This window comes from Hemiscyllium ocellatum, chromosome 1 (assembly GCF_020745735.1).
Source record: "Hemiscyllium ocellatum isolate sHemOce1 chromosome 1, sHemOce1.pat.X.cur, whole genome shotgun sequence".
Taxonomy (NCBI): domain Eukaryota; kingdom Metazoa; phylum Chordata; class Chondrichthyes; order Orectolobiformes; family Hemiscylliidae; genus Hemiscyllium; species Hemiscyllium ocellatum.
In genome coordinates this window covers 41,901,717-41,925,326 of record NC_083401.1, presented here as the reverse complement: position 1 = coordinate 41,925,326, position 23,610 = coordinate 41,901,717, and the positions used below count along the sequence as shown (strand labels likewise).

Genomic DNA, 23,610 nt, shown 5'->3' with positions numbered 1-23,610 from the left:
AGGATTCTTGGCAGTATGGAGGAACAGAGGGATCTTGGTGTGCAGGTACACAGATCCCTTAAAATGGCCACCCAAGTGGGCAGGGTTGTTCAGAAAGCATATGGTGTTTTGGCTTTCATTAACAGGGGGATTCAGTTTAAGAGTCGTGAGATCTTGTTGCAGCTCTATAAAACTTTGGTTAGACTGCACTTGGAATACTGTGTCCAGTTCTGGTCGCCCTATTATCGGAAAGATGTGGATGCTTTGGAGAGGGTTCAGAGGAGGTTTACTAGCATGCTGCCTGGACTGGAAAGCTTATCTTATGAAGAGAGGTTGACTGAGCTCAGACTTTTTTCATTGAAGAAAAAGGGGAGGAGAGGGGTCCTAATTGAGGTATACAAGATAACGAGAGGCATAGATAGTCTCTGGCTATCGACTCTATTTCCCAGGGCAGAAATGGCTAACACGAGGGGTCATAGTTTTAAGCTGGTTGGAGGAAAATATAGTGGGGATGTCAGAGGTGGGTTCTTTACACAAAATTGAGAGAGCATGGAATGCATTGACAGCAGCAGTTGTGGAAGCTAGGTCATTGGGGACATTTAAGAGACTGCTGGACATGCATATGGTCACAGAAATTTGAGGGTGTATACATGAGGATCAATGGTCGGCACAACATCATAGGCTGAAGGGCCTGTTCTGTGCTGTACTGTTCTATGTTCTAAAATCATATTGAGCCTGGACAGGATAGATGGAAAGAAACTATCTCTACTCATAGGAGGATTAAGAATTTTTTCTTTTAAAAACTTAGCAAGTGGCTCATAACTAAAATGCACTGTCTGAGAATGCAGTGTTTGCAGATTTCATACTGGCTTTCAAAGGGAAGTTAACAGAAAACTAATTGCATGGCTACAGGGAAAAATGGTGGGGCTAGCTGAGTTGATTTTGCAGATAGTTGACACAGATACAAGTTGAATTGTCTCCTTCTGTACTTTAGTGATTCCACGAGAAACCATATATGGAGCAGCACAAACATGATTGCCAAATTAGGAAGAATTCTTTTTTAATTGTCCATCTCCAAAATCTACTTAAATATTTGCTTTGCTTTGGCAGACATTTGAAAAATAAAAAATTTGATCAGCAATAAATATAACATTGCGACAAAGGGACATCAACCGGAAATGATCCCCTCTCCACAGTTGCTGCCAATCCTGCTGAACATTTCTAGCAATTTGTTTTCTATTCAAATTTCTAGCACCCACCCATAGCACTGAGTGTAAACAAGTTGGATGCCAATAACTGCAAGGCATGTTACCACAGAATTATTTTCCTCCTCAATTGAAGTAGAGTAATCTTTTACAATCAATGGCTGGATATCGTTTAAACACAGAAGTGAAGAGCAGGACATTCAGACAGCAAAGTTCCAGATTATTATAAACGGTGCATATGCACTCACTGGAAGTACTATTGAAATGCACTTTCAAAAGGTGAACTGCAACAGTCTAATCAGTATTTCTACTGCAAAATTCAGGCATACATTGTGGATAGGTCTATATCATTATTGTTATGATCCTAGCTGATGTTATTACCAGACAAGTCAGAACCCAAACTGAAATTTGGCTGAATAGATCATGTTTTATTTTTAATTAATGAGATTGTGTTTCACTGAAAGTGGATACAAAATAGAATAAACCAAGCTATCCACACAAAACACGATGTGAAAGAGTAAGTACAATACTCCATGTACCCCACTATATTCCTTTACAATTCAAACACAAGACAGAATTCTCTTCTCTATCACATCTATAAGTTTGATTTAACTACTGCTTTCAATTCCTGATCTCAAGTATTTGATAGCATCTTCCTTGAGTATTGACACAATGGAGCTTAGATTTTCTCAGCTTCAATTAACCTCTTCAGGATTCTAACCAAAAACAATCTGAAACTTTCAAACTAAAACTCAAACTGAAATAACACATTGCTTAATTTTCTGAACTAACCGTTTTCTAGGAATAGTACAGTTTCATACACCTAATTTTAACTGGGACTTCCACAACTTGAAACCAAAGGCTTTCCAAATGATGGGGGCTTCCCCAAGCAACAAAGACACAAAGCAACCCAAATCTCTTCAGATATTTCCTGTGTTTGATTATAAAACTGTCCCATACAAAATAATTCCGAGGAAGACTCTCTGTAACTGATATTTTATATAGATCCAAGAATGCTGACAAACTCACCATAAAATCATCCTTTCTCTCTCAACATACCAAAACCCATTTGCCACAAGTTCAAAACCCAAACTATAAAATTAAATGATAATAAGCTTGTATAAATCACACACTTTGCAGGTCATTAGGAATCTCCACATTTCTTTTGGCTTATTTTAATTTGACTTAAAACTGCTATTTTTACTTCTTTACTTCCTTCACCTTCATTATACCTCTACTGTTTCCATCATATTTATTTACACTGCCTTAAAGCACATCAATGTTATCCATTTATTGGAATCACACAACATTTTCACCACTTTAAATCTATGAAGGAAATGTTCACATTTTCAGCAGCACCTTCTATCACCCAAGTCAAATGGTTGAGTGCTCCCATGCAGATGCAGTTATGGGTATTTGGAGTCATACAGATGTACAGCATGGAAACAGACCCTTCAGCCCAACTCGTCCATGCTGACCAGATATCCGACCCTAATCTAGTCCCATTTGCCAGCACCTGGCCCACATCCCTTGAAACCCTTCCTATTCATATACCCATCCAGATGCCTCTTCAATGCTGTAATTGTACTAGCCTCCACCATTTCTTATGGCAGCTCATTCCATGCACTCACCACCCTCGTGTGAAAAGAGTTGCCCCTTAGGTACCTTTTAAATTTATTCCCTTGCACCCTAAACCTATGTCCTCTAGTTCTAGACTCACGCACCCCAAGGCAATGACCTTGTCTATTTACCCTATCCATGCCCCTCAATTTTGTAAACCTCTATAAAAGGTGACGCTCCAGGGAAAACAACCCTCTCCCTATAGCTCAAACCCTCCAACCCTGGCAACATCCTTGTAAATCTTTTCTGAACCCTTTCAAGTCTCACAACATCCTAGATCAGAATTGCACACAATATTCCAATATTTAGATAGGTAGTATCACATATGTATATTGGACGCTTTTTGTATATACATTGGATATTGCTCATGGTATGTTGCAAGTGACTAAGTCATGGGTCAAAATAAGATTTTCTTGAAGGCTACTCTTCAGTTTTTAAGAGGCTTCTTTTTTGTTCTCCCCAACTCATTTATTAGTTGTTGCAGATACAAAAGGAACAGTACCTTTTGTATTTCTGCTGACACACAGGGTATCTGGGTTCTCACAGAAGCAAAATTAGAAAGATTCAACAATATCCTTCATAATGCTCAATCCTCCATTAAAACTAAAGACAACACAAGGCAACTATTAATTCTAAGGTGCCAACATATTTTAATTGATGAGACAACAGGCTCAAATTTGTTTTAAAAATAACTGACATGTCTACCTTAAAAAAGGTCTAAACAATCTTCTGTACACTGGTGAGGTCACAGCTACTGTGTATCTACTGGATGTGCACAAAGCTGGAAGATTTTAACCAGGCAGACACCTTTTACTGCATCTCAGATTTAACATAACAATTGACAGTAATAAATTAAAAGACACCCGCTACATTGTTTCCTGCATATAACAACTCATGAATATATGTAGTTATAAGTGAGTGATTCCACATTAATTGACAAAGGATCAAGTACCTCAGATTTCAGGATTTTCTGGCTGAATGATCTTGTGACAGGCTTAACAGACTTTTGTCTCCTCACTGTCCCTCTTTAGCCTCCTTCAAACAAACAGGAATAGGCCATTTGGCCCTTCAAACCTACTTCACCTTTCAAGAAGTTCCTGCTTTCTCCCCTTATAGAGTCATAGCGATGTACGCATGGAAACAGACTCCGTGGTCCAACCTGCCCATACCGACCAGTATCCCAACCCAACCTAGTCCCACCTGCCAGTACCCAGTCCATATTCCTCCAAACCCTTCCGATTCATATAACCTTCCAAATGCCTCTTAAATGTTGCAATTGTACCAGCCTACACCACCTCCTCTGGCAGCTCATTCCATACACGTACCATCCTCTATGAAAACATTGCCCTGTAGGTCTCTTTTATATCTTTCCCCTCTCACCCTAAATTATGTTTGATCTAGAACTTAGAAAAGTACAGCACGGAACAGACCCTTTGGCCCACAATGTTGAGCTGAGATTTAATCCTAATGTAAAATATAGTAACATAACCTACGCACCCCTCAACACACTGCTATCCATGTGCTCTTTTGCTTTCAGTGCTATATCTAACTTCTTCTTGAAAAAATTATGTTTCAGCATCAAGCACTTTGTGACAGAGAATTCCACCGCTCTCGAGTTGAAGAAATTTCTCCTCATTTCAGTCCTAAATGTCCTACCTTGTATCCTTCGACTGTGACCTCTGGATCCAGACTCCCCAGTCATCAGGAACATCCATCCTCCATTTGCCTTGTCCAATCCTTTAGAATTTTACAGATTTCTGCAATTCCCACTTCTTCTAAACTCCAGTCTTAACCAATCCATTTCTCTTCACAGGCCAGTCCTGCTGCACAGGAATCATTCTGGTAAACTGCTGTTGCACTCGCTCCATAGACAGAGCATCTGTCCTCAGGCAAGACGACCAAAACAGCACACAATGTTTCAGGTGTGAACTCATCAGAGCTGTACAATTGCTCCTGGACTAAAATCCTCTCAATCTGAAGGCCAACTTTGCTTTCATCACCACCCATTCTATCAGCATATTCACTTTCAGCAGCTGGTATACAAGGACACTCCGATCTTGTGCACCTCCATCTTCCCTGATCAATGACCATTCCGATAATATCTTCCTGTTTTTGCTAAAGTGGATAACCTCATATTTACATCCATTATATGTCAGTCACCATGCATTTGCTATCTCACTCAGCTTATCTAAATCACACTAAAGCATCTCTGCATCCTCCTTTCAGTTCACCCTTGCATCCAGCTTTGTCTCATCTGCAAACCCGGAGGTATTACATTTAGTTCCCTCAAAAACACAAACACATCTTATGAAAAGCAATCAATGCTAGGATCTCAGCTAAAGTACTCCCCTGGACATTGGCTGCTGATTGGAAAAAATGCTTCTTTATTCTTATTCTTCCTTCCCTGTTTGGAGACTGCTTCTCTATCCATGTCTGTAAGTTACACTCAACCCTGTGCTTTAATTTTACATCCTAGTCTCTTAAGTGGGACTTTTATAAGAAAACCTTCTGAAAGTCCAAGTAAACCACATTCACTTATAAGCCTCTTATTAACTCTACTAGCTTCATTCTCAAACAATTTCAGAAAATTTGTCAAGCATGATTTCCCTTCCATAAATCCATGCTAACTTCTGATTCTGTCACTGCTTGGAGTGTTCCGCTATTAAATCTTTAATAGCATTTGCCCACTATCAATGTCAGGCTAATGAGCCTATAATTTATCCTTTACTCTCAATTTCCACATCTACAAGACACGGACAACAGATGAACAGGAACAGTATCATCTACAAATTTCCCTCAAAGTCACACAGCGTCCGGTGTGGATAGCACATTTAATGAGCAAGGGCTACACAGGCAAAAAAGGAAGACAAGCAAGCATGCATAGGCAGTGCAGAAGTTGTCTGTGGTCATTCCCCTCTGAAACAGATATATTGTTTTGGATAAGGTTATTTTTCAGGGGTGGGGTAGACCAGACCTCTCAGAGGAAAGCAAGAATAGCCAAGCTGGTGGCACCATGGTTGGCTATGCTGCAGGGGAGGAAAAAGACAGTGAGCTTTAGTGAAAGGGGACTCAATTGTAAGAAGAACTGAGAGGTGATTCTGTGGCAGCAAAATGAGGACAAATCAGATGAATGCGTGACTGGAGAAATGGTGTACCATGCAGCAATTTAGATCCTTAGAAATTGAGACTGTTTCTGGGCTGTAGGATCTGTACAAGCCTGGACAGAGCTGGGATAAATATCCTCATGGAGGCTTTTGCCAGTTTCGTTGGTGACATTTTAATTAGAATGACAGGGGAACCAAAGTGTAGGCTTAGATGGGTCAGACTCGGATCAGGAAATGGGAGGTAGGGCATTAGTTAATATAGTCAGCGACTTGGAAAAAAAACAAAATGAGGATTAAAAATGCATTCAGCAAAGAAAATAGATGGGGTTGATTTGTTTATACTTTAGTGAATGTAGTATTACAAATAAGACAAGTGAAGTGAACTTAGTTATAATAGAAATCTGGCTAAAGGAGAGGCAAAATTAGCAGCTCAATATCCCCGGATATAGAGTTTTCAGGCAGGATAGAGTGAGTAACACAAAAAAAAGAGGGAAAATACCACTATTGGTTAAAGAATCAATTGTAATTGATAGAAGGAATGGTATACTAAACAGGTTAACAAATGAGGCTTTATGAGTTGAGCTTAGGAATATAGTATATACCCACAAATAGTGAAAGGGAGATAGAAGAACATATATGCAGAAAAATGTCTGCCTGTAGGAATAAAAGGACAATATCAGTACGAAACTAACTATCCCAATATCATCTGAGCTTCAAATAACATAAATGGGTATTGAGGGTGAAAAATTCATGTATGTGTGCAGGAACCTTTTTTTTTAAAAAAACAATACACGATAAGCCCAAAGATAGGAAATGCAATTCTGGACTTAGTTTTTGGACATAAAGATGGGCAAGTGGATGAAGTAGTGAGTGTGGGCAATCACATCAGGGAAAGTGACCACAATTCAATTAGATTTTGTTTTTATTATGGAAAAGGACAGAGATAAATAAAGAGTAAAGCTTTAAACTGGGGGAAGGCAAATTTTATAAAACTGAGAAATGATTTGGCAGAGATGGATTGAACAGGGCTGGTAAAGGATAAATCAGTGGTAGACTAATAGGAGACACTAAAAAATGAGATCTTTAGGCCACGAAGCAGATATGTCCCCTCCAAAAATAAGAATAGGACTGCCAAATTTGGACCACCATGTTATCTAGAAAATTAGAGAGGAAGATTAAACAGAAAAACACAGCTCACAATACAGGTTTTTTTGCTATAATGCAACAGTTGCATTCTTCTGCAAACCCATGCTGTAGAAAATCACACTATGGAAAACCTTAATGGATAATCGCACTGTAGAAGTCTGCTACACCTGTTCAGCAGAACATTTGTTATTCAAACATCGTCCACAATTCATCAATCGCATTAAAGCCAATTCGCATTCATGAAACGCGAGCTATACCAGAGCAACCTATACTTACAAAAAACTCTACAATGTATAATCCTTGAGGCTATTTGCAAAGTACAGAAACCAAACTTTTTTAAAAAATCAAAAAGAGGGCATGAAAAAAATATTAGCAAGATAAAGGAAGACCCAAAGATATTTTACCAGCACACAAAGAGCAAAATGATAGTTAGGGAAAAAGTGGGATCTATCAGATGAAGAAGGAAACTTGTGTGAAGATGCAGAGGAGATGGGAAGAATTTTAAATGATTTTTAAAATCTCCGTATTTAAAAAGGAAAGGAATGATGTGGAAATAATAATCCAAAAGGTGCAGACTGAAATATTGGACAAAATAATCATAACAAGAGAGGAAATGTTTGTGGACTGGAATCTTGAAAGTCAACTGGACAAGATAGATATTGGAGGAGGTCAGGTAGGAAATAGCAAGTGATCGGAGGGCTCTTTTCCAATCTTTAATAGGCACAGGTGATGTCTCAGAGGACTGCAAATGTGGCTCAGTTGTATAAAGGGTACGAAGGAAATGCCAACAATTATATGCCAGTTAGTCTCACTTTGATAGTGTGCAAATAGGTAGTTTATCCAATCTCTCAGGATTAATACTATCACTTAGAAAGCTGTGGACTAGACAGGGATAGTCTGCATGGCTTTGTAAAGGGAAGGTCAAAGCTTTACAATTTTGATTGAGTACATGATAAAGGGAATCAAACTATTCAATGTTGTAGTGGATGTTATCTACATGGATTTCAGTAAGGCATTTGACAAGGTCCTACCATGGCAGACTGACCAAAAAAGTAAAAACTTACAAGATACAAGGTAACATCTCAAAAATTTGCTTAGTAACAGGAAACAAATGGTAATGATCAACGATTGTCCTTGTGAATGAAAAGCTGTTTCAGTGATGTTCCACAGGATTTGGTGCAGTTTATTTTGTGCATTAACAATTTGAACATTGGGAGAGTAATTGGGAAATTTGTGGACAACTAAGTATTAAAATGATAAGAGTTGGAATGGGCAGGGCAGTGGTAGATGGAGTTCAACTCTCAAAGGTAAGGTAATGCATTTAGGGAGGACAAACAATAAAGGAAATACATAATGGAAATATAGCAAGAGGGATAGATGAAAAGATAGATCTTGGCATGGGAGGTGGCACCGTGGCTCAGTGGTTTGTACTGCTGCCTCACAGAGCCAAGGATCCAGATTTGATTCTGCCTCAGGCAACTGTCTGTGTGGAGTTTTCACATTCTCCCTGTGTCTGTGTGGGTTTCCTCTGGGCGCTCCAGTTTTCTCCCACAGTCCAAAAATGTGCAGGTTAGGTGAATTGGCCATGCTAAATTGCCCACTATTAGGTGCATTAGTTCAGGATAAACAAAGGGTAGGGGAATGGGTCTGGGTGGAGGGTGGGTGTGGACTTGTTGGGCCAAATGGCCTGTTTCTATCCTGTAGGAAATCTAGTCTAATCTAAAAAGTGCCCAGGTCCCTAAAAGGTACCTGCACAGGTATAAGCTTATAAAACAGACACATGGAATGCTCTCCTTCATTGGCAGAGGTATAGAATACAAAAGTAGGGATATAATGATGAAACAGTGTACATGACACTGGTGAGGCCACAAATGGAGTATTGTAACAACTTATGGTAGTCATATTACAGGAAGGACATAAAAGTTATCTGGAGAGAGTGCAGAGAAGATTAACTAAAATTAGTTAGGGCTGGACAGCTATAGTTAAGAGGAGAGATTGAAACGATTGGGGTTGGTTTTCTTGGAACAGAGGAGGATGATTGAGATAAAATGGTGAGAGGTAGAATGTAGACAGGAGGAACTTGTCTTCCTTGGCAAATAATTCAAGCTGAATGGCAGAAGCACTACAGACGACATTAGGAAACATTCTTTGACAGAGAGTGGTGGGTGTTTGGAATTTGTAGTCTGAGTTGGAGATGGAGGCAGTTAAAATCAAACAAACAGTCTTACAGGAGAGAAGTCAAAGAGAGAGCACTAGCATGTATTTGCTTCTTTGGGTCCAGCAGCATCAAAAACTGCCTGACTATTCCTTGACACAGACTGGTTTGATTTGGTTTTTACCAGAGAATAACTGAGTGAGGAGAACTGGCCACTTCCCTTTAATTGTACGAGTGTTTTTAAAAAACTTGAAAGGCTTTTACCCGAGGCAGTATCTGTTAGCTATAATCAAACTGCCACTAAATTACATCCAAGCCAAGACTTTGAGTCTGTGTCTTTCAAGACCTCTCTGGAAAAAAGACCAAGCACAATATAACCTTGTTAAAGGAACAGCAGCATCGTCACAAGGTGATGGTAGAGGGCTGTTTTTGTAATTGGAAGCCTATGACCATTGGTGTACCACAGGGATCGGTGTGGAATGCTTGTTTATTGTTATGTAAATTAATTATTTGGATGTGAACGTAAGAGATTTAATAAGTAAGTTTGCAGATGACGCAAATATTGTGGGTGTTGTTGGTAATGAAGATGGACTCAAGCTTCAGTCCAGCAGAACTTTTTTTTTAAAGATTAGATTAGAGTGGAAACAGGCCCTTTGGCCCAACAAGTCCACACCGGCCCTCCGAAGAGTAACCCACCCAGACCCATTTCCTCTGACTAGTGCACCTAACACTATTGACATTCTAACATGGCCAATTCACCTGACCTGCACATCTTTGGACTGTGGGAGGAAACCAGAGCACCCAAAACAAACCCATACAGACACAGTGAGAATGTACAAACTCCACACAGACAGACAGTCACCCAAGGCTGGAATCGAAACTGGGACCCTGGTGCTGTGAGGCAGTCTTATTAACCACCCTATGTACACGTTACACAAACTTCTAAGATTTATGTACCTGCAGCCCAAGGTGCCTCTGTTCTACAAACTACCGAAGGCCCTACCATTAATTGTAAAGTGTAATTTTACAATTTTAATACCAAAATGTAATACCTCACATTTATCCAGATTGAACTCCATCTCTCACTTTTCAACCCATTGACCTATTTGATCAAGATCCCTATGTAATCTTAGAAAACCTTCCTCATGGTCCACTATACCAAAACTTTTGGTGCCATAAGCAAACTTACTAACAACGCCTTCTATATTCTCACTTATATAAATGATAAACAAAAAGAGGACCTAGAAGCAATCCCCGTGGAACACTGCTGGTCGCAGGCCTCCGCTATTACTCTGTCTCCTGCCATTAAGTCAATTTGTATTCATGCGGAACCTTGTCAAAGACTTTACGAAAGTTCAAATAAACGATGTCTACTGCACTGCCATCACCAATCTTTTTGGTAATTTCCTCGAAAAAATTCAACCAAGTTTGAGAGACAGAAATGTCTTTGCACAAAACCGTGCTAACTATTCCTTTTGAGGATGTAACTCTGAAGATGGACAAGGGAGATCCAGTGGATGTAGTGTCCCTGGACTTTCAGAAAGCCTTTGATAAAGTCCCACATATGTGGTTAGTGAGCAAAATTAGAGTGCTTGGTATTGAGGGCAAAGTACTGACTTGGATTGAAAATTGGTTGGCTGACAGGAAACAGATAGTAGTGGCAGGCAGTGACCAGTGGGGTACCGCAGGGATCAGTGCTGGGACCGCAGCTTTTTACAATACATATTAATGGCATCAAAGATGGTATTAATAGTAACATTAGTAAATTTGCTGATGATACAAAGTTGGGTGGCAGGGTGAAATGTGAGGAGGATGTTAGAAGATTACAGGGTGACCTGGACAGGTTAGGCGAGTTGTCAGGTGCATGGTAGATGCAGTTTAATGTGGATAAATATATGGTTATTCACTTTGGTGGCAAGAACAGGAAGGCAGATTACTACCTAAATGGAGTCAAGTTAGGTAAAAGGGGCAGTACAAAGAGATCTGGGTGTTCTTGTACACCAGTCAATGAAGGTAAGCACGCAGGTACAAAGGGTAGTGAAGAAAGCTAATAGCATGCTGGCCTTCATAACAAGAGAGATTGAGTATAGAAGCAAAGAGGTTCTTCTGCAGCTGTACAGGGCCCTGGTGAGACTGCACCTGGAATATTGTGTGCAATTCTGGTCTCCAAATTTGAGGAAAGACATTCTGGCTATTGAGGGAATGCAGTGTAGGTTCACAAGGTCAATTCCTGGAATGGAGGGACTATCTTATGTTGAAAGACTGGAGCAACTGGGCTTGTATACCTTTGAGTTTAGAAGACTGAGAGGGGATCTGATTGACATATAATATTATTAAAGGATTGCTCATTCTGGAGGCAGGAAACATGTTTCTGCTGATGAGGGAGTGCTGAACCAGAGGACACAGCTTAAAAATACAGGGTAGGCCATTTAGGACAGAGATGAGGAGAAACTTCTTCACCCAGAGAGAGTGGTGGGTGTGTGGAATGCTCTGCCTCAGAAGGCCGTAGAGGGCCAGTCTCTGGATTTCTTTAAGAAAGAGTTGGATAGAGCTCTCAAGGATAGTGGAATCAAGGGCTATGGAGATAAGGCAGGAACAGGATACTGATGGAGGATGATCAGCCATGATCATAATGAATGGTGGTGCAGGCTCAAAGGGCAGAATGGCCTACACCTGCACCTATTCTCTATTATCAATGTTTGCCTGTATAAGTGTCCACAATTCCTATCTTTTATAATCAGCTCCAACAATTTACACACAATGAAGTCAGACTCACAGGTCTATAGGTCCTCGGTTTCTGCTTACCTTTCTTAAACAAAGATACAATATTAACCATCATCCAGGCATCAAGCACCTCACCTGTAGTTACTGATAAGGCAAATTTCTGTAAGGGATCTCACAATTTCCTTACTTCCCACCATGTTAGATTAGATTCCCTACAGTGTGGAAACAGGCCCTTCGGCCCAACCAGTCCACACCGACCCTCCGAACAGTAACCCACCCAGACGCATCTCCCTCTGACTAATGCACCTAACACTATGGGCAATTTAGTATGGCCAATTCACCTGACCTGCATATCTTGGGATTGTGGGAGGAAACCGAAGCACCCGGAGGAAAAACACGCAGACACGGTGAAAATGTGCAAACTCCACACAGACAGACAGACAGTCACCCAAGGCTGGAATCGAACCTGGAATCTGGTGCTGTGAAGCATCAGTGCCAACCACTGAGCTACTGTGCCACCCATTCTGGAATGCATTAGAATTATAGCGATGTACAGCATGGAAACAGACCGTTCACTCCAACTTGTTCATGCCGACCAGATATCCCAAACCAATCTAGCCCCACCTGCCAGCACCTCACCCAAATCCCTCCAAACCCTTCCTATTCATATATCCACCCAGATGCCTTTTAGATGTTGCAATTGTACTAGCCTCCACCGGAAATTTATCCACCGTAATATCCTTTACGACCTCCTGAACTGCCTTTTCTGTAATGTGAACTATTTTTAAAACATCAAAAGTTCATTTCTCTACGTTCTCTAGACTCCATTTTTTCACCACAGTAAAAACGAACATGAAATGTTCATTCAGTATCTCTCCCATCTCCTGGTGTTCAACACAAGGATGACCCACTTGATCTTTAAAATGGCCTTATCCTCTTTCTCTAGTTACCCTTTTGCTCTTAATGTATTTGTAGAGTCTCTTTGGATTAACCGTAACCTTAACCACAACCATAATCTACCAATGCTATCTTATATCCCCTCTTTGCCTTCCTGATTTCTTTCCTAAGAATGCCCCCACACTCTTTATATTAAGAGATTCAATTGAACTAAGGTGCTTATATCTAAAATAAGATGCTCCATTATCCTTGACGAGAACAAGTAAAAAATGAGGTCTGCAGATGCTGGAGATCACAGCTGCAAATGTGTTGCTGGTCAAAGCACAGCAGGTTAGGCAGCATCTCAGGAATAGAGAACTCTATTCCTGAGATGCTGCCTAACCTGCTGTGCTTTGACCAGCAACACATTTGCATCCTTGACGAGAACCTCAATATCTTTATTCATCACTGTTCCTTAATCCTACCAACTTTATCTTTCACTCTAACAGGAACATAATGCCTCTGAACTCTCATCATCACACTTTTGAAGGCCTCCCACTTATCAGACGTTCATTTACCTGCAATCAGTTTACTTCATTCAACTTCTGAAAGTTCTTGTCTCATTAAAATTTGCCTTACTCCGATTAAAAACTTCAACTTTTCTGAAATTTTATCATTTTCCATAACCATTTTGAAGCTAATAGAATTATGATTGCTCGACCCAAAGTGTTCCCTACTTTTAATTCAGTCACCTGTCCTGCCCATTGCCCAAAAGAAGGTCTAGATTTGCTCCTTCTCTAGCAGGAGTATTTACATGTTGATAAATAAAATTTCCATGTACACTGGACAAATTCTTCACCATCTAAACTATAACACTATTGTAGCCCCAATGTTTGGAAAATTTAAATCCCCCACTTTATATTCACATATATCTGAGATTTCCTTCTTACTATTGGGGGCCCTATAATACAATCCTATCAAAGTGATTTTTCCTTTCTTATTTGTAATTTCTACTTCTTTTCACAGACTATTTTTTCAGAAATATCTTTCCTAGTTACAGCAATAGTGTATTCCTTAATTAAAAATCCCCCTCCTCTTTTCTTGCTTCCTTTTCTATCCTTCCAATAGCATCTAAAACCCAGAACACTAAACTGCCAGTCTCGTCCATCTCTCAGCCAAGATTCTGTAATAGTCATGATGTCCTAATCCCATTCTCTTGAACATGCCTGGAGTTCATCAGCCTTACTCTTGCATTGAAATAAATGCAATTTAGTTCTTTGGAGTTACTACATACTCTTGACTTCTCTCATCTTTCTTTTCTAATTAACTTGCTCTCCTCACATTCAGAACCTTCCCCATCAATTCTTCTATTTACAGTGCAGCGCTACTTAGAATTCCTCCACTCCCCCTCTCTATCAGAACCAAGTCTTCCTTGATGGAATGAGCAAACCTTCCTGTTAAGATATTGGTCCCTTTCCAGTTTAGGTTAGGCCCATCCTTTTTGAACAGGTCTTTTCTATCCCAAAAGACATTCCAATTACGCAAAAACCTCAATCCCTGAACAATACACCAGCTCTTCAGCCATTGATTTATTTCCGCTAACCTTTTGTTCCTTCCCTCGTTTGAGTTTGCCATCGGGAATAAACCAGAAATTACTACTTCTAAGGTTTTTTTAAAAAAATCTTCTACCTAACCTCAGATTCCCCCTGTACTGCTTTAATTTTTTCCCTGAAAACATCTTTCTTACCAATGTATACAATAATTTCTAGCTTCTCAATCTCACAATATGCTTGAAACATTTAAAGACATCCTTAATCTGAATATCAGGAAAGCATCAAACCATCTGGGATACTACATTCCTGATGACAGGCTTTTGCTGGAAACACTGATTTTCCCGCTCATTTGATGCTACCTAACCTGCTTTTCCAGTACTGCACACTTGACTCTAATCTCCAGCATCGACAGTATTCACTTTCGCATCTTAAATCTATGCTCACTGTCTCCTGTCAAGGCTCCTTACAGGACAGCGCACAATAACAACAATTCTATTAAATCTTGCCAAATGCTGCCTAACATCAGAATCATTGCAAGTGTCCAATAACTGACTGCCCCTTTGATTTTCCTAGGAGAGACTATCCCTTTCAACAGTTCCAAAAACTGATATCTATTTGTTACAGGAGTAGTCACCTGAGACTTTTGAACTACCTTTTCACCCTTCCCAACAGTTACCTATCTATTTGATTTATTGCACAGCAGGATCACTTTTCTAAGTCTACTAGCTGTCTCATTCTGAACTTCATAATATGGCCCTAATAACATTAAACCTAAAAAGGAACTAACAATAACACTTTATATATGAAATTACCTCCAGAAAATAATGGAAGAGTTTATGTTAAAATGGAAATTAAAAGTATATCAAAACATACAAAACTTAAATAAAGTCAACCTTTCAGCTGATTTACTGAGTATTAAAAAAAAGACTCTGCAATAAATTCCTTGAAAGAAAATGTTTCTCCAGAGCTGACCACACGTAGGACTTCCCAAATCAAAAACACTTAAAAAAAAAACCATTCAGAATTTGCAATGTAAGAATACCCTCAAACACATACAGGAAATTCACCTATAATGCTGTAGAGTCAGAGATTACAGCATGGAAACAGACCCTTCGGTCCAACCCATCCATGCTGACCAGATATCCCAGCCAATCTAGTCCCATCTGCCAGCACCCGGTGCATATTCCTCCAAACCCTTCCTATTATATACCCATCCAAATACCTTTAAAATGTTGCAATTGTACCAACCATCACCACATCCTCTGGCAGCTCATTCCATACGTGTACTACCCTCTGCGTGAAAAAGTTGCCCCTTAGATCTCTTTTATATCATTCCCCTCTCATGCTATAACTATGCCCTCTAGTTCTGGACTCCCTGACCTCAGGGAAAAGACTTTGTCTATTTATCCTATCCATGCCTCTCAATTTTGTAAGCCTCTATAAAGGTCACCCCTCAGCCTCTGACGCGCCAGGGAAAACAGCCCCACCCTGTTCAGCCTCTCCCTATAGCTCAAATCCTCCAACCCTGGCAACATCCTTGTAAGTCTTTTCTGAACCCTTTCAAGTTTCACATCATTCCAATAGGAAGACCAGAATTGCACGCAATAGTCCAACAGTGGCCAAACCAATGTCCTGTACAGCTACATGACCTCCCAACTTCTGTACTCAATATTCTGACCAATAAAAGAAAGCATACCAAACGCCTTCTTCACTATCCTATCTACCTGCGACTCCACTTTCAAGGAGTTATGAACCTGCACTCCAAGGTCTCTTTGTTATGCAATACTCCCTAGGACCTTACCATTAAGTATATAAGTTCCAGGGAAACCTTGCTCAATATAAATAATGGGGCCTATGGGAAAAATGGGTTTAAGGGGCAGACCAACAAAAAAATACTCACGATTGGTCAAAAATGAAGTCTAACAAAATATAGCACAGCCTGAATTAAGGTATAAATTATATTTATTAACAAAACAAAAAGTAAATTTAACATGTTACATTTAAAAATTGTAAGAAAGCTGCTCTCTGCACAGTACCTCTGACATCAACACATACACAGAACAGCATGGACATTGATGCACGCGCAGATCAAAGCACGCTAACAGACCCCAGCTGGAATTGTGAATAGATGTAAGCATTATAGAAAATACTGTTCCCTAATTCTTCAGCGACATTATAGCCAAATTGCATTGCCGAAACAAGTGTTATTCCAGAAGTATCTGTATAGTCTTTAACTTCTGAATTTAGAATTAAGAAAAAGAGTCAGCTGTTCACTGTAGGCTCTGAAAAGCAAGTTTGAAAAGGTCCTCCTTTCCTGAATCTAATGACCACAAGACCTTAATGTTAAAATAATAATGCTCCTACATTACTACACATCTTGCACCCTAGCATGCACCACCAAGGCACCTCGTGGAAACCCATAGCATAGCAACCCATAACGACAACTTCAAATGTGGCACTTATGGCAAAGCCGGTCTCTCGACGATTTACCTTCAGTCATCAGAAAAGGTCTGCCATATGAAGATAATCCATCAGAGATAGATTTATTTTTGTGTCCTCATCTTTCATTGATGAAGAGTGCCAGCTAACGGGTACATTGACATTCTGTTTCACTCTCAATTACCTCACCTACATAACTTGTTGCATTGTCTCCATTTTTGAAAGCAATGTTAAAGGGAAAGAAATAAACTCACCTCCCCAGCTCCTAGGAACAAAAACTTGTGATCCCCAAGTGGTCTGTTAATCACTCTCTGGGCTGACAACAGTCCCGCCAGTGCTACTGCTGCTGTGCCTGTGTATTACAAAAGCAACACTAGGTGGCAAACATGGACTACATAAAGCAAAGCAAGACAAGTTTAAAATCAGCTTCAAAGAACACTGGATCTACTGGTTACTTTAAATTAAAAATCAATTATAGATTTATTTTGCTTAAATAGGTGTGATTGCAAATAAAATGATACAGAATTTAGATTTTATGGCCCAAATCTTCCCAACATTGCACCCTCTTTCCTTATCTTGTTCACATCAAAAATCTACCCACTTGCCTTCTGCCAATGATAGAGGATCCCGAAGGACTCAGTTGGGCAGGAAACCTCAGCCACGTTCGTGAATGGTATCAGCAAATCCATATCTGCTTTTTGCTGTACTAGCTGTCATATTCTAATATGTTTACTAATGCTTTTTGATATCAAAACAGCTTTTCAGCTAGTGGATGAAATGGGTGAATGGCTGGCTAAACTCAGTAATGAAGCCTGAACCAAATCAGGGTCCAATGGCATTGCTGATCCAAGGAGCAAGAAATAAATTATCACAAAAGATCTGATGCAAAGGGTCTAGCATGAAACATTAATAAATTCATATTGGCCACAGTGGGATCAGGAAAGATCACATCTGTGATATTACTTTATTTTTATTGTTCCAACATTCTTCACAATTAAATTATTTCTATAACCTTAGACTCTGCCTTCAAAATAACCTTTACAGGACCATAAGATATAAGAGGAGCTAGCCGTTTGGCCCCAAAGTCTGACCTGACATTCAATAAGATCATGGCTGATCCATCATTCCTCACAGCTGCTTACCGGCCCTTTCCCATAATCATTTGTCGAATCAAAAGTGAAGAATCTACTCAGCCTTAATCATACAGAAGGATTCTGCCCTCACAGCTCTCTGTGGCAAGTTGTTCCAAAGACTCTCAGCTTCTTCTTTCACATCTCAGTCTTAAATTAGCACCTCTTTATTCGAAGATTATGCCCTCTGGTAGTATTCTCCCATGAGGAGAAATATTCTCTCAGCATTTATCCGGTCAAGTTCCTTAAGAATCCTCTATTTTTCAACGAGATCACTTTTCGTTCTTCTAAACTCCAACCAACACAATCTCAACCTGTTCAGCCATTGCTCGTAAGGCAATCCCTCCGTACTCGGGATCATTATTACTAGTCTGCCTTTCCATCCAGAAATTCCTTAAATTTATCAGAATATTTATTGAATTTGTGCTGACCTGACTACACTAACCCAATAGTCTTGAATGTTATGACATTTCAAGTTCTCATCCACATACATTTTAAAAAGGTGGCAAGATTTCCTGCCATCACTATCCTCCCAAGCAGTCCATTCCAGATTCCCACCACCCTCTGGGTGACAAAAGGTTTAACCTCAAACCCTCTCTAAACCTTAAACTGCTCTTCACCTCAAGATAATATCCACTCACTACTGTCCCAACTCAGGGGAACTACTCCTTCCTATCCATGCCCCTCAATCTGATATACTTCAATTAGTTGTCCCCTTACTCTTCTCTGCTCTAATGAAACAACGCAAGTTTACCCAGGCTCTCTCCATTGCAAAAAAGATCCACCTAGACATCATGGTAAAATCTCCTCTGCACTGTCTCCAGTGCAATCTCATCTTTCCTATTGTGTCATGATCAATAGTGCACAGAGTACTCCAGCTATGGCTTAAACATCGTTTTGCGCAGTTCCAACATGACTGTCCTGCTCCTAAAAATCTTCATTATGACTGATAAAGGCAATTGTTGCATATTCTGTCCTAAACACACTATTAACCTGTCTGGCCGTCTTCAAGGATGGCAAATGGAGTTTAATATAGATCAGTGAGAGTCCTGCATTTTGGAAAGTCAAATCAAAATAGGAGTTTCATGGTGAATAATAGGGCCTTAAGGAGAGTGGTGGAACAGCAGGACCTTGGAGTTCAGGTGCACAGTTCTCTCAAAGTGGAAACACAGATAGTCAGGGCAGTGAAGGAGGCTTTTGACACACTGGGCTTCATCAGTCAGGGCATTGAGTATAGAAATGGGAAGTTATGTTGAGGTTGTAAGGACATTGGTGATGCCATACTTGGAGTATTGTGTTCAGTTTTGGTCACCTTGCTACAGGAAGGATGTTAAACTGGAGCGAGTGGAGAATAAGTCTGTAAGGATGTTGCCTGGACACAATGGTCTGAGTTATAGGGAGGGGTTGGTCAAATTAGGACCTTTTTGTTTAGAGCAAATGAGACTGAGGGGGGACCTTATACAAGTGTATAAGGTCAGGACAGGCATAGATAAAGTGAATGCACTCAGTCTTTTTCCCAGGGTTAGGAATCGTGGACTAGAGGGCATTGGTTTAAGGTTAGAGGGGAAAGAATAAAAGGGAACCTGAGGGGTAACTTTTTTATTTTTAAAAACACAGAGGGTGGTACATATATGGAAGGAGTTGCTGGTAGAAGTTGTTAAAACAGGTATATTAGCAACATTTAAAAGGCACTTGGACAAATACATGGATAGGAATGGCTTAGAAGCATATAGCCCAAGTGCAGGGAAATGGTGTTAGCATTGGTGGACATTTTGGACAGCAGTGACCAGTTTGGGCCAAAGGGCCTGTCTCAGTGCTGTTGGACTCTACTGATCTACCCAATCTATTTTTCACATCTAGTTACCAAAGAGCTCCTTCTTCACTGTTAACCATCTGGCCAATCTACAGGTCATTCCAAATTTACTTATCAACCCTCTGTCACCACTACCACCCCCTTTCCCTTGGAAGATCAGCTGAAGACCTGACATTACCTTTCTTCCCTAAAACTACATTTCTCACCCATTCCCATCCATGTAAATGATGGTGGCACAGTGGTTAGCAAAACAGCTTCATAGCACCAGCACCTGGCTTCCGCAAACCCCACACAATCTCCCCACGTCTATGAGGGTTCAAGCAGAGTGCTTCAGTCTAAAGATGTGCAGAATAAGTAGTTTGGCCATGCGAAATTGCCTAGTAGTGTCTAGAAACGTGCAGGCGAGGTGGGTTTGCCATGGTAAATGCAGGGTTAAAGGGATCGGGCAGGGGGTGGGGGTTGATCTTCAGAGGGTCAGTGCAGATTCGATGAGCCAAATGACTTCTTTCCACACTGTAGGGATTCTGGGTTTCAATGATCTGTAACCTTCATTCCCTCTCCAAAGTTGAATATGTTGCCATTTTGGATAAAGAGTGAAGCTGGAGAAAGCACAGCTGGTCAAGCAGTATCAGAGGAGAAGGGGGAATTAGTGTTTCATCAGAAGGTTCCAACCTGAAAGGTCAACTCCCCCTCTCTGATGCTGCTTGACCTGCTGTGCTTTTTCTAGCTCCAATCTTTATCCACTCGAACTCTAGTATCTGCACACGTATCTCTACGTTATTTCCCAAAGTGGTGTTCATCCTTCTTGGACTTCAATTTCGGAATTCTTCCAAAAATGTTTCAAGCCTAACATATTACCAAAATGGCTTCTCCCAAAGGTACATATGATACCTTAGTTCGTTGCAACATTTGATTGTTATGAAAACTAATCATTACCATGAATTACATATGGATATATTAAACATTCACGTACGTTTGTATCTTTCACCTAAAAAACAAAGGATTTAATAGATGGCCAAGAATGTAAATTCAGGATCCATTCTGAAGAAGGGTCACTGGACCTGAAACATTAACACCGATTTCTCTCCACGCATGCTGACTTTTTCCAGCTATTTCAATTTTTGTATGTATGTTCAGTGTTTCTCTCAAATTCCTATGTGGATTACACAATGTTTTGAGGGGAATCAAATCAATCCATCTTACCCACAAAGTAACAAGGGAACTTCAGACAGTGGCAGTTCTAGTGTAAAGATTTGACTGAAAGAACAGAACTGTGATCTCTTGTGGATTGTATTAAAGGTTGTGCGTAATGGGAGTTGAAAAGCCATTCTGGGCTGAGGATATGTTTTGTTTCCAGAAAGACAAAACAGGGTTAAAAACAAAAAGAAAAATCACCTGGCTTCTGTGTGCTAGATTGTTGTCACATTAGTGTACTAGCTTGTGGTTCAGCTCCACTCACTATGAAGCGTCACAGCTCAGAGCTTCCACTATACATCACTGTTTGCTTAGATAAAAAAGAATAAAGTTTTCCTCTGATTGCTGAAAACAAGGAATTAATCTGGCCAACTGTTGTAAGAATATGAACAAACTCTTATAAGCTAAATGCTAAACCAAGAATCTCCAAACTACTGCTCAATTGACAAAGTCAATGCTATCAGAATCACTGATCTTAACAGCCTGATGACCTTTCAACCCTTTGCTTGACAAGAATTTACCTTTGCCTCAAATACATTGAAGGTTTCTGCCTTCACCAATGTTTCAGGGAGAGAATTCCAAAGATTCACGACCATCAAAATATTTTGCTGAGTCTTTTATAAAGAAGTGACTACTGATTTTAAAGTGATAGCAGTTCAAGATTATCCCATAACAGGAAACACCCTTTAGGAAAAAGTGAGGACTGCAGATGCTGGAAACCAGAGTTGCTCTGCTGCTCTATTCTTGACGAAGGGCTTTTGCCCAAAACGTAGATTTTCCTACTCCTCAGATGCTGCCTGATCTGCTATGCTTTTTCAGCACCACTCTGATCTAAACTCAGGAAACACCCTTTGCACATCTACCCTATCAATATGCTTCAGAATTGTGTTTCAATCTCCAAGACACTGTTTTGGGATAGTGTCAATTTCAATAAGTCTGCTGACAACACTCAGCTCTTCAGTTTGATGTCATGTGACTTTCACGGGTCCAGAATCAATGTTGAGGACATAGGGGGCAGCTTCCTCTGCGCTACCACCTTTACTGTGCTTGCCCTCCCAGTGGAACAGTGATGTTGTGTGCAACATTATGTGTAAGGTGGAATTCTGAGATTATGACTGTTGGGCTGTTGCTCGACTCGTCCGAGACAGCTCTGCCAGATGTTAGGACAACAACTGTACAGGCTGACTTGGCAGTTGTTTCTGGTGGCGAGGATGACGCCAGGTAGTCTGTCTGGTTTCATTCATTGTTAGCAGTCAATACAACTGCAAGGCTCACTAGGCCATTTCAGAAGGCTGTTGAGAATCAGCCACATTATTGCGGGTGTGGAATCACTTATAGGCCCTCCAGTTTTCCTTCCTGAAAAAGGAGATTAGTGAGCCAGATAGGTTTTTTTGTGACAATTGACAATCATTTAATTGAATTCAAATTTCATCATCTGCTGTCATGGGATTCAAACTCTATTTCACATAACATTAAATATGTTTCTGGATTACAAGTCCAGTTACTCCCACTAGGTCGTCACTCCCCACTTACAACCTATAGTTCTCTCCCAATTCCATTTTTTTGTGTATTTACTATTGGCAGCCTCTCCCAAGTCAATTATATCTATACTTTCAAGCACACAATCTTTGGTCATGCCCTTCGCCATGATACTTTTACAGCTATCAATCTGTTCAATTATTCTCTAGTCTGTTGTTTTGAATGCCACAGTCCCCAACAAAAATCACTGTCCCTATCAAACATTCTGACCATTCAACCTTAGACTGTAAATTAGGATACTTCCAACTACAAAGGATGTTAACATACCTTGGGTAAAACTAGTTCATTGAGATGCTAGTCAAAATATTTTCCTTCAATTCTCAATTATTTGGCACCATCATTTTAACATTTTATTGTACCAACACTGACCCCAAAACCTGTAATCTATACATTCCATATAACATTTCTCATCAGCATTTTACATTTACAGAAGAACTTTGTTTAATGGACAGGGAATATTTTGCTCAGATAATTGAATGCTGGATAACATGGTTGAACCAATCATCGGGATCTTGTTCAGATAATTGAGGTCCCTCTGTACATCATTATCTTGTGTTTGTCACTTGTGTAAGTGTCTATGGTTCATCAGTTATGTGCACGTTGAAGTTTGAGTGTTTAATTATTTTAAGATTAAAAACAGTTTGCATTTGTCAGGATCGTGCTCGAACTTACCTTGAATATCATCATTAAACGTACAATATTTATTTTGATATTTCCTCAAAAATCTGAAGGCATTTTGATTCCCAAAATCTTCAAATTGAATAAGGGTATTGCGACCATACCTGCATTTAAATTAAAAAAACAATACTTTTGTAGACAGCTAGATTCTGTCAGTCAAATGCATAAAGCTGCAAAAACAACTTCAAGATTATTTTATATCTATTCAACTGCAAAACATTCAGTTTTATCTGAAGATATGTGGTTCAATCCTTGGTTGGTATATCTCCATAAACAACATAGTAAAATTGACTTTGTTATTCTCCCATATGGCTACAAAGTGGTCTGTATCATCCTAGGTTAAAAGACATCTAAAACGGTGATATCTACACTCACTAGCCTGACTAAAGTGCAAAGAGTGGTAATTTAAAAAGCATGACGGAAAGGAACAAAACTTGGAAGAAAAATAACTATTT

The 23,610-nt window shown here is 39.9% G+C and overlaps 1 protein-coding gene across 1 annotated transcript in view; it reads right to left on the bottom strand.

Annotated features, from left to right (window-relative positions):
* me2 (malic enzyme 2, NAD(+)-dependent, mitochondrial) overlaps nucleotides 1-23,610 on the bottom strand; it is a 106,417-nt gene that overhangs the window by 40,088 nt on the left and 42,719 nt on the right. The window contains exons 8-9 of the mRNA XM_060850328.1: nucleotides 23,150-23,259; nucleotides 17,056-17,153 (exon numbers count right to left, since the gene is read on the bottom strand). Of these exons, the coding sequence (XP_060706311.1) occupies nucleotides 17,056-17,153; nucleotides 23,150-23,259 (208 nt within the window). The remainder of the gene's footprint in view (nucleotides 1-17,055; nucleotides 17,154-23,149; nucleotides 23,260-23,610) is intronic.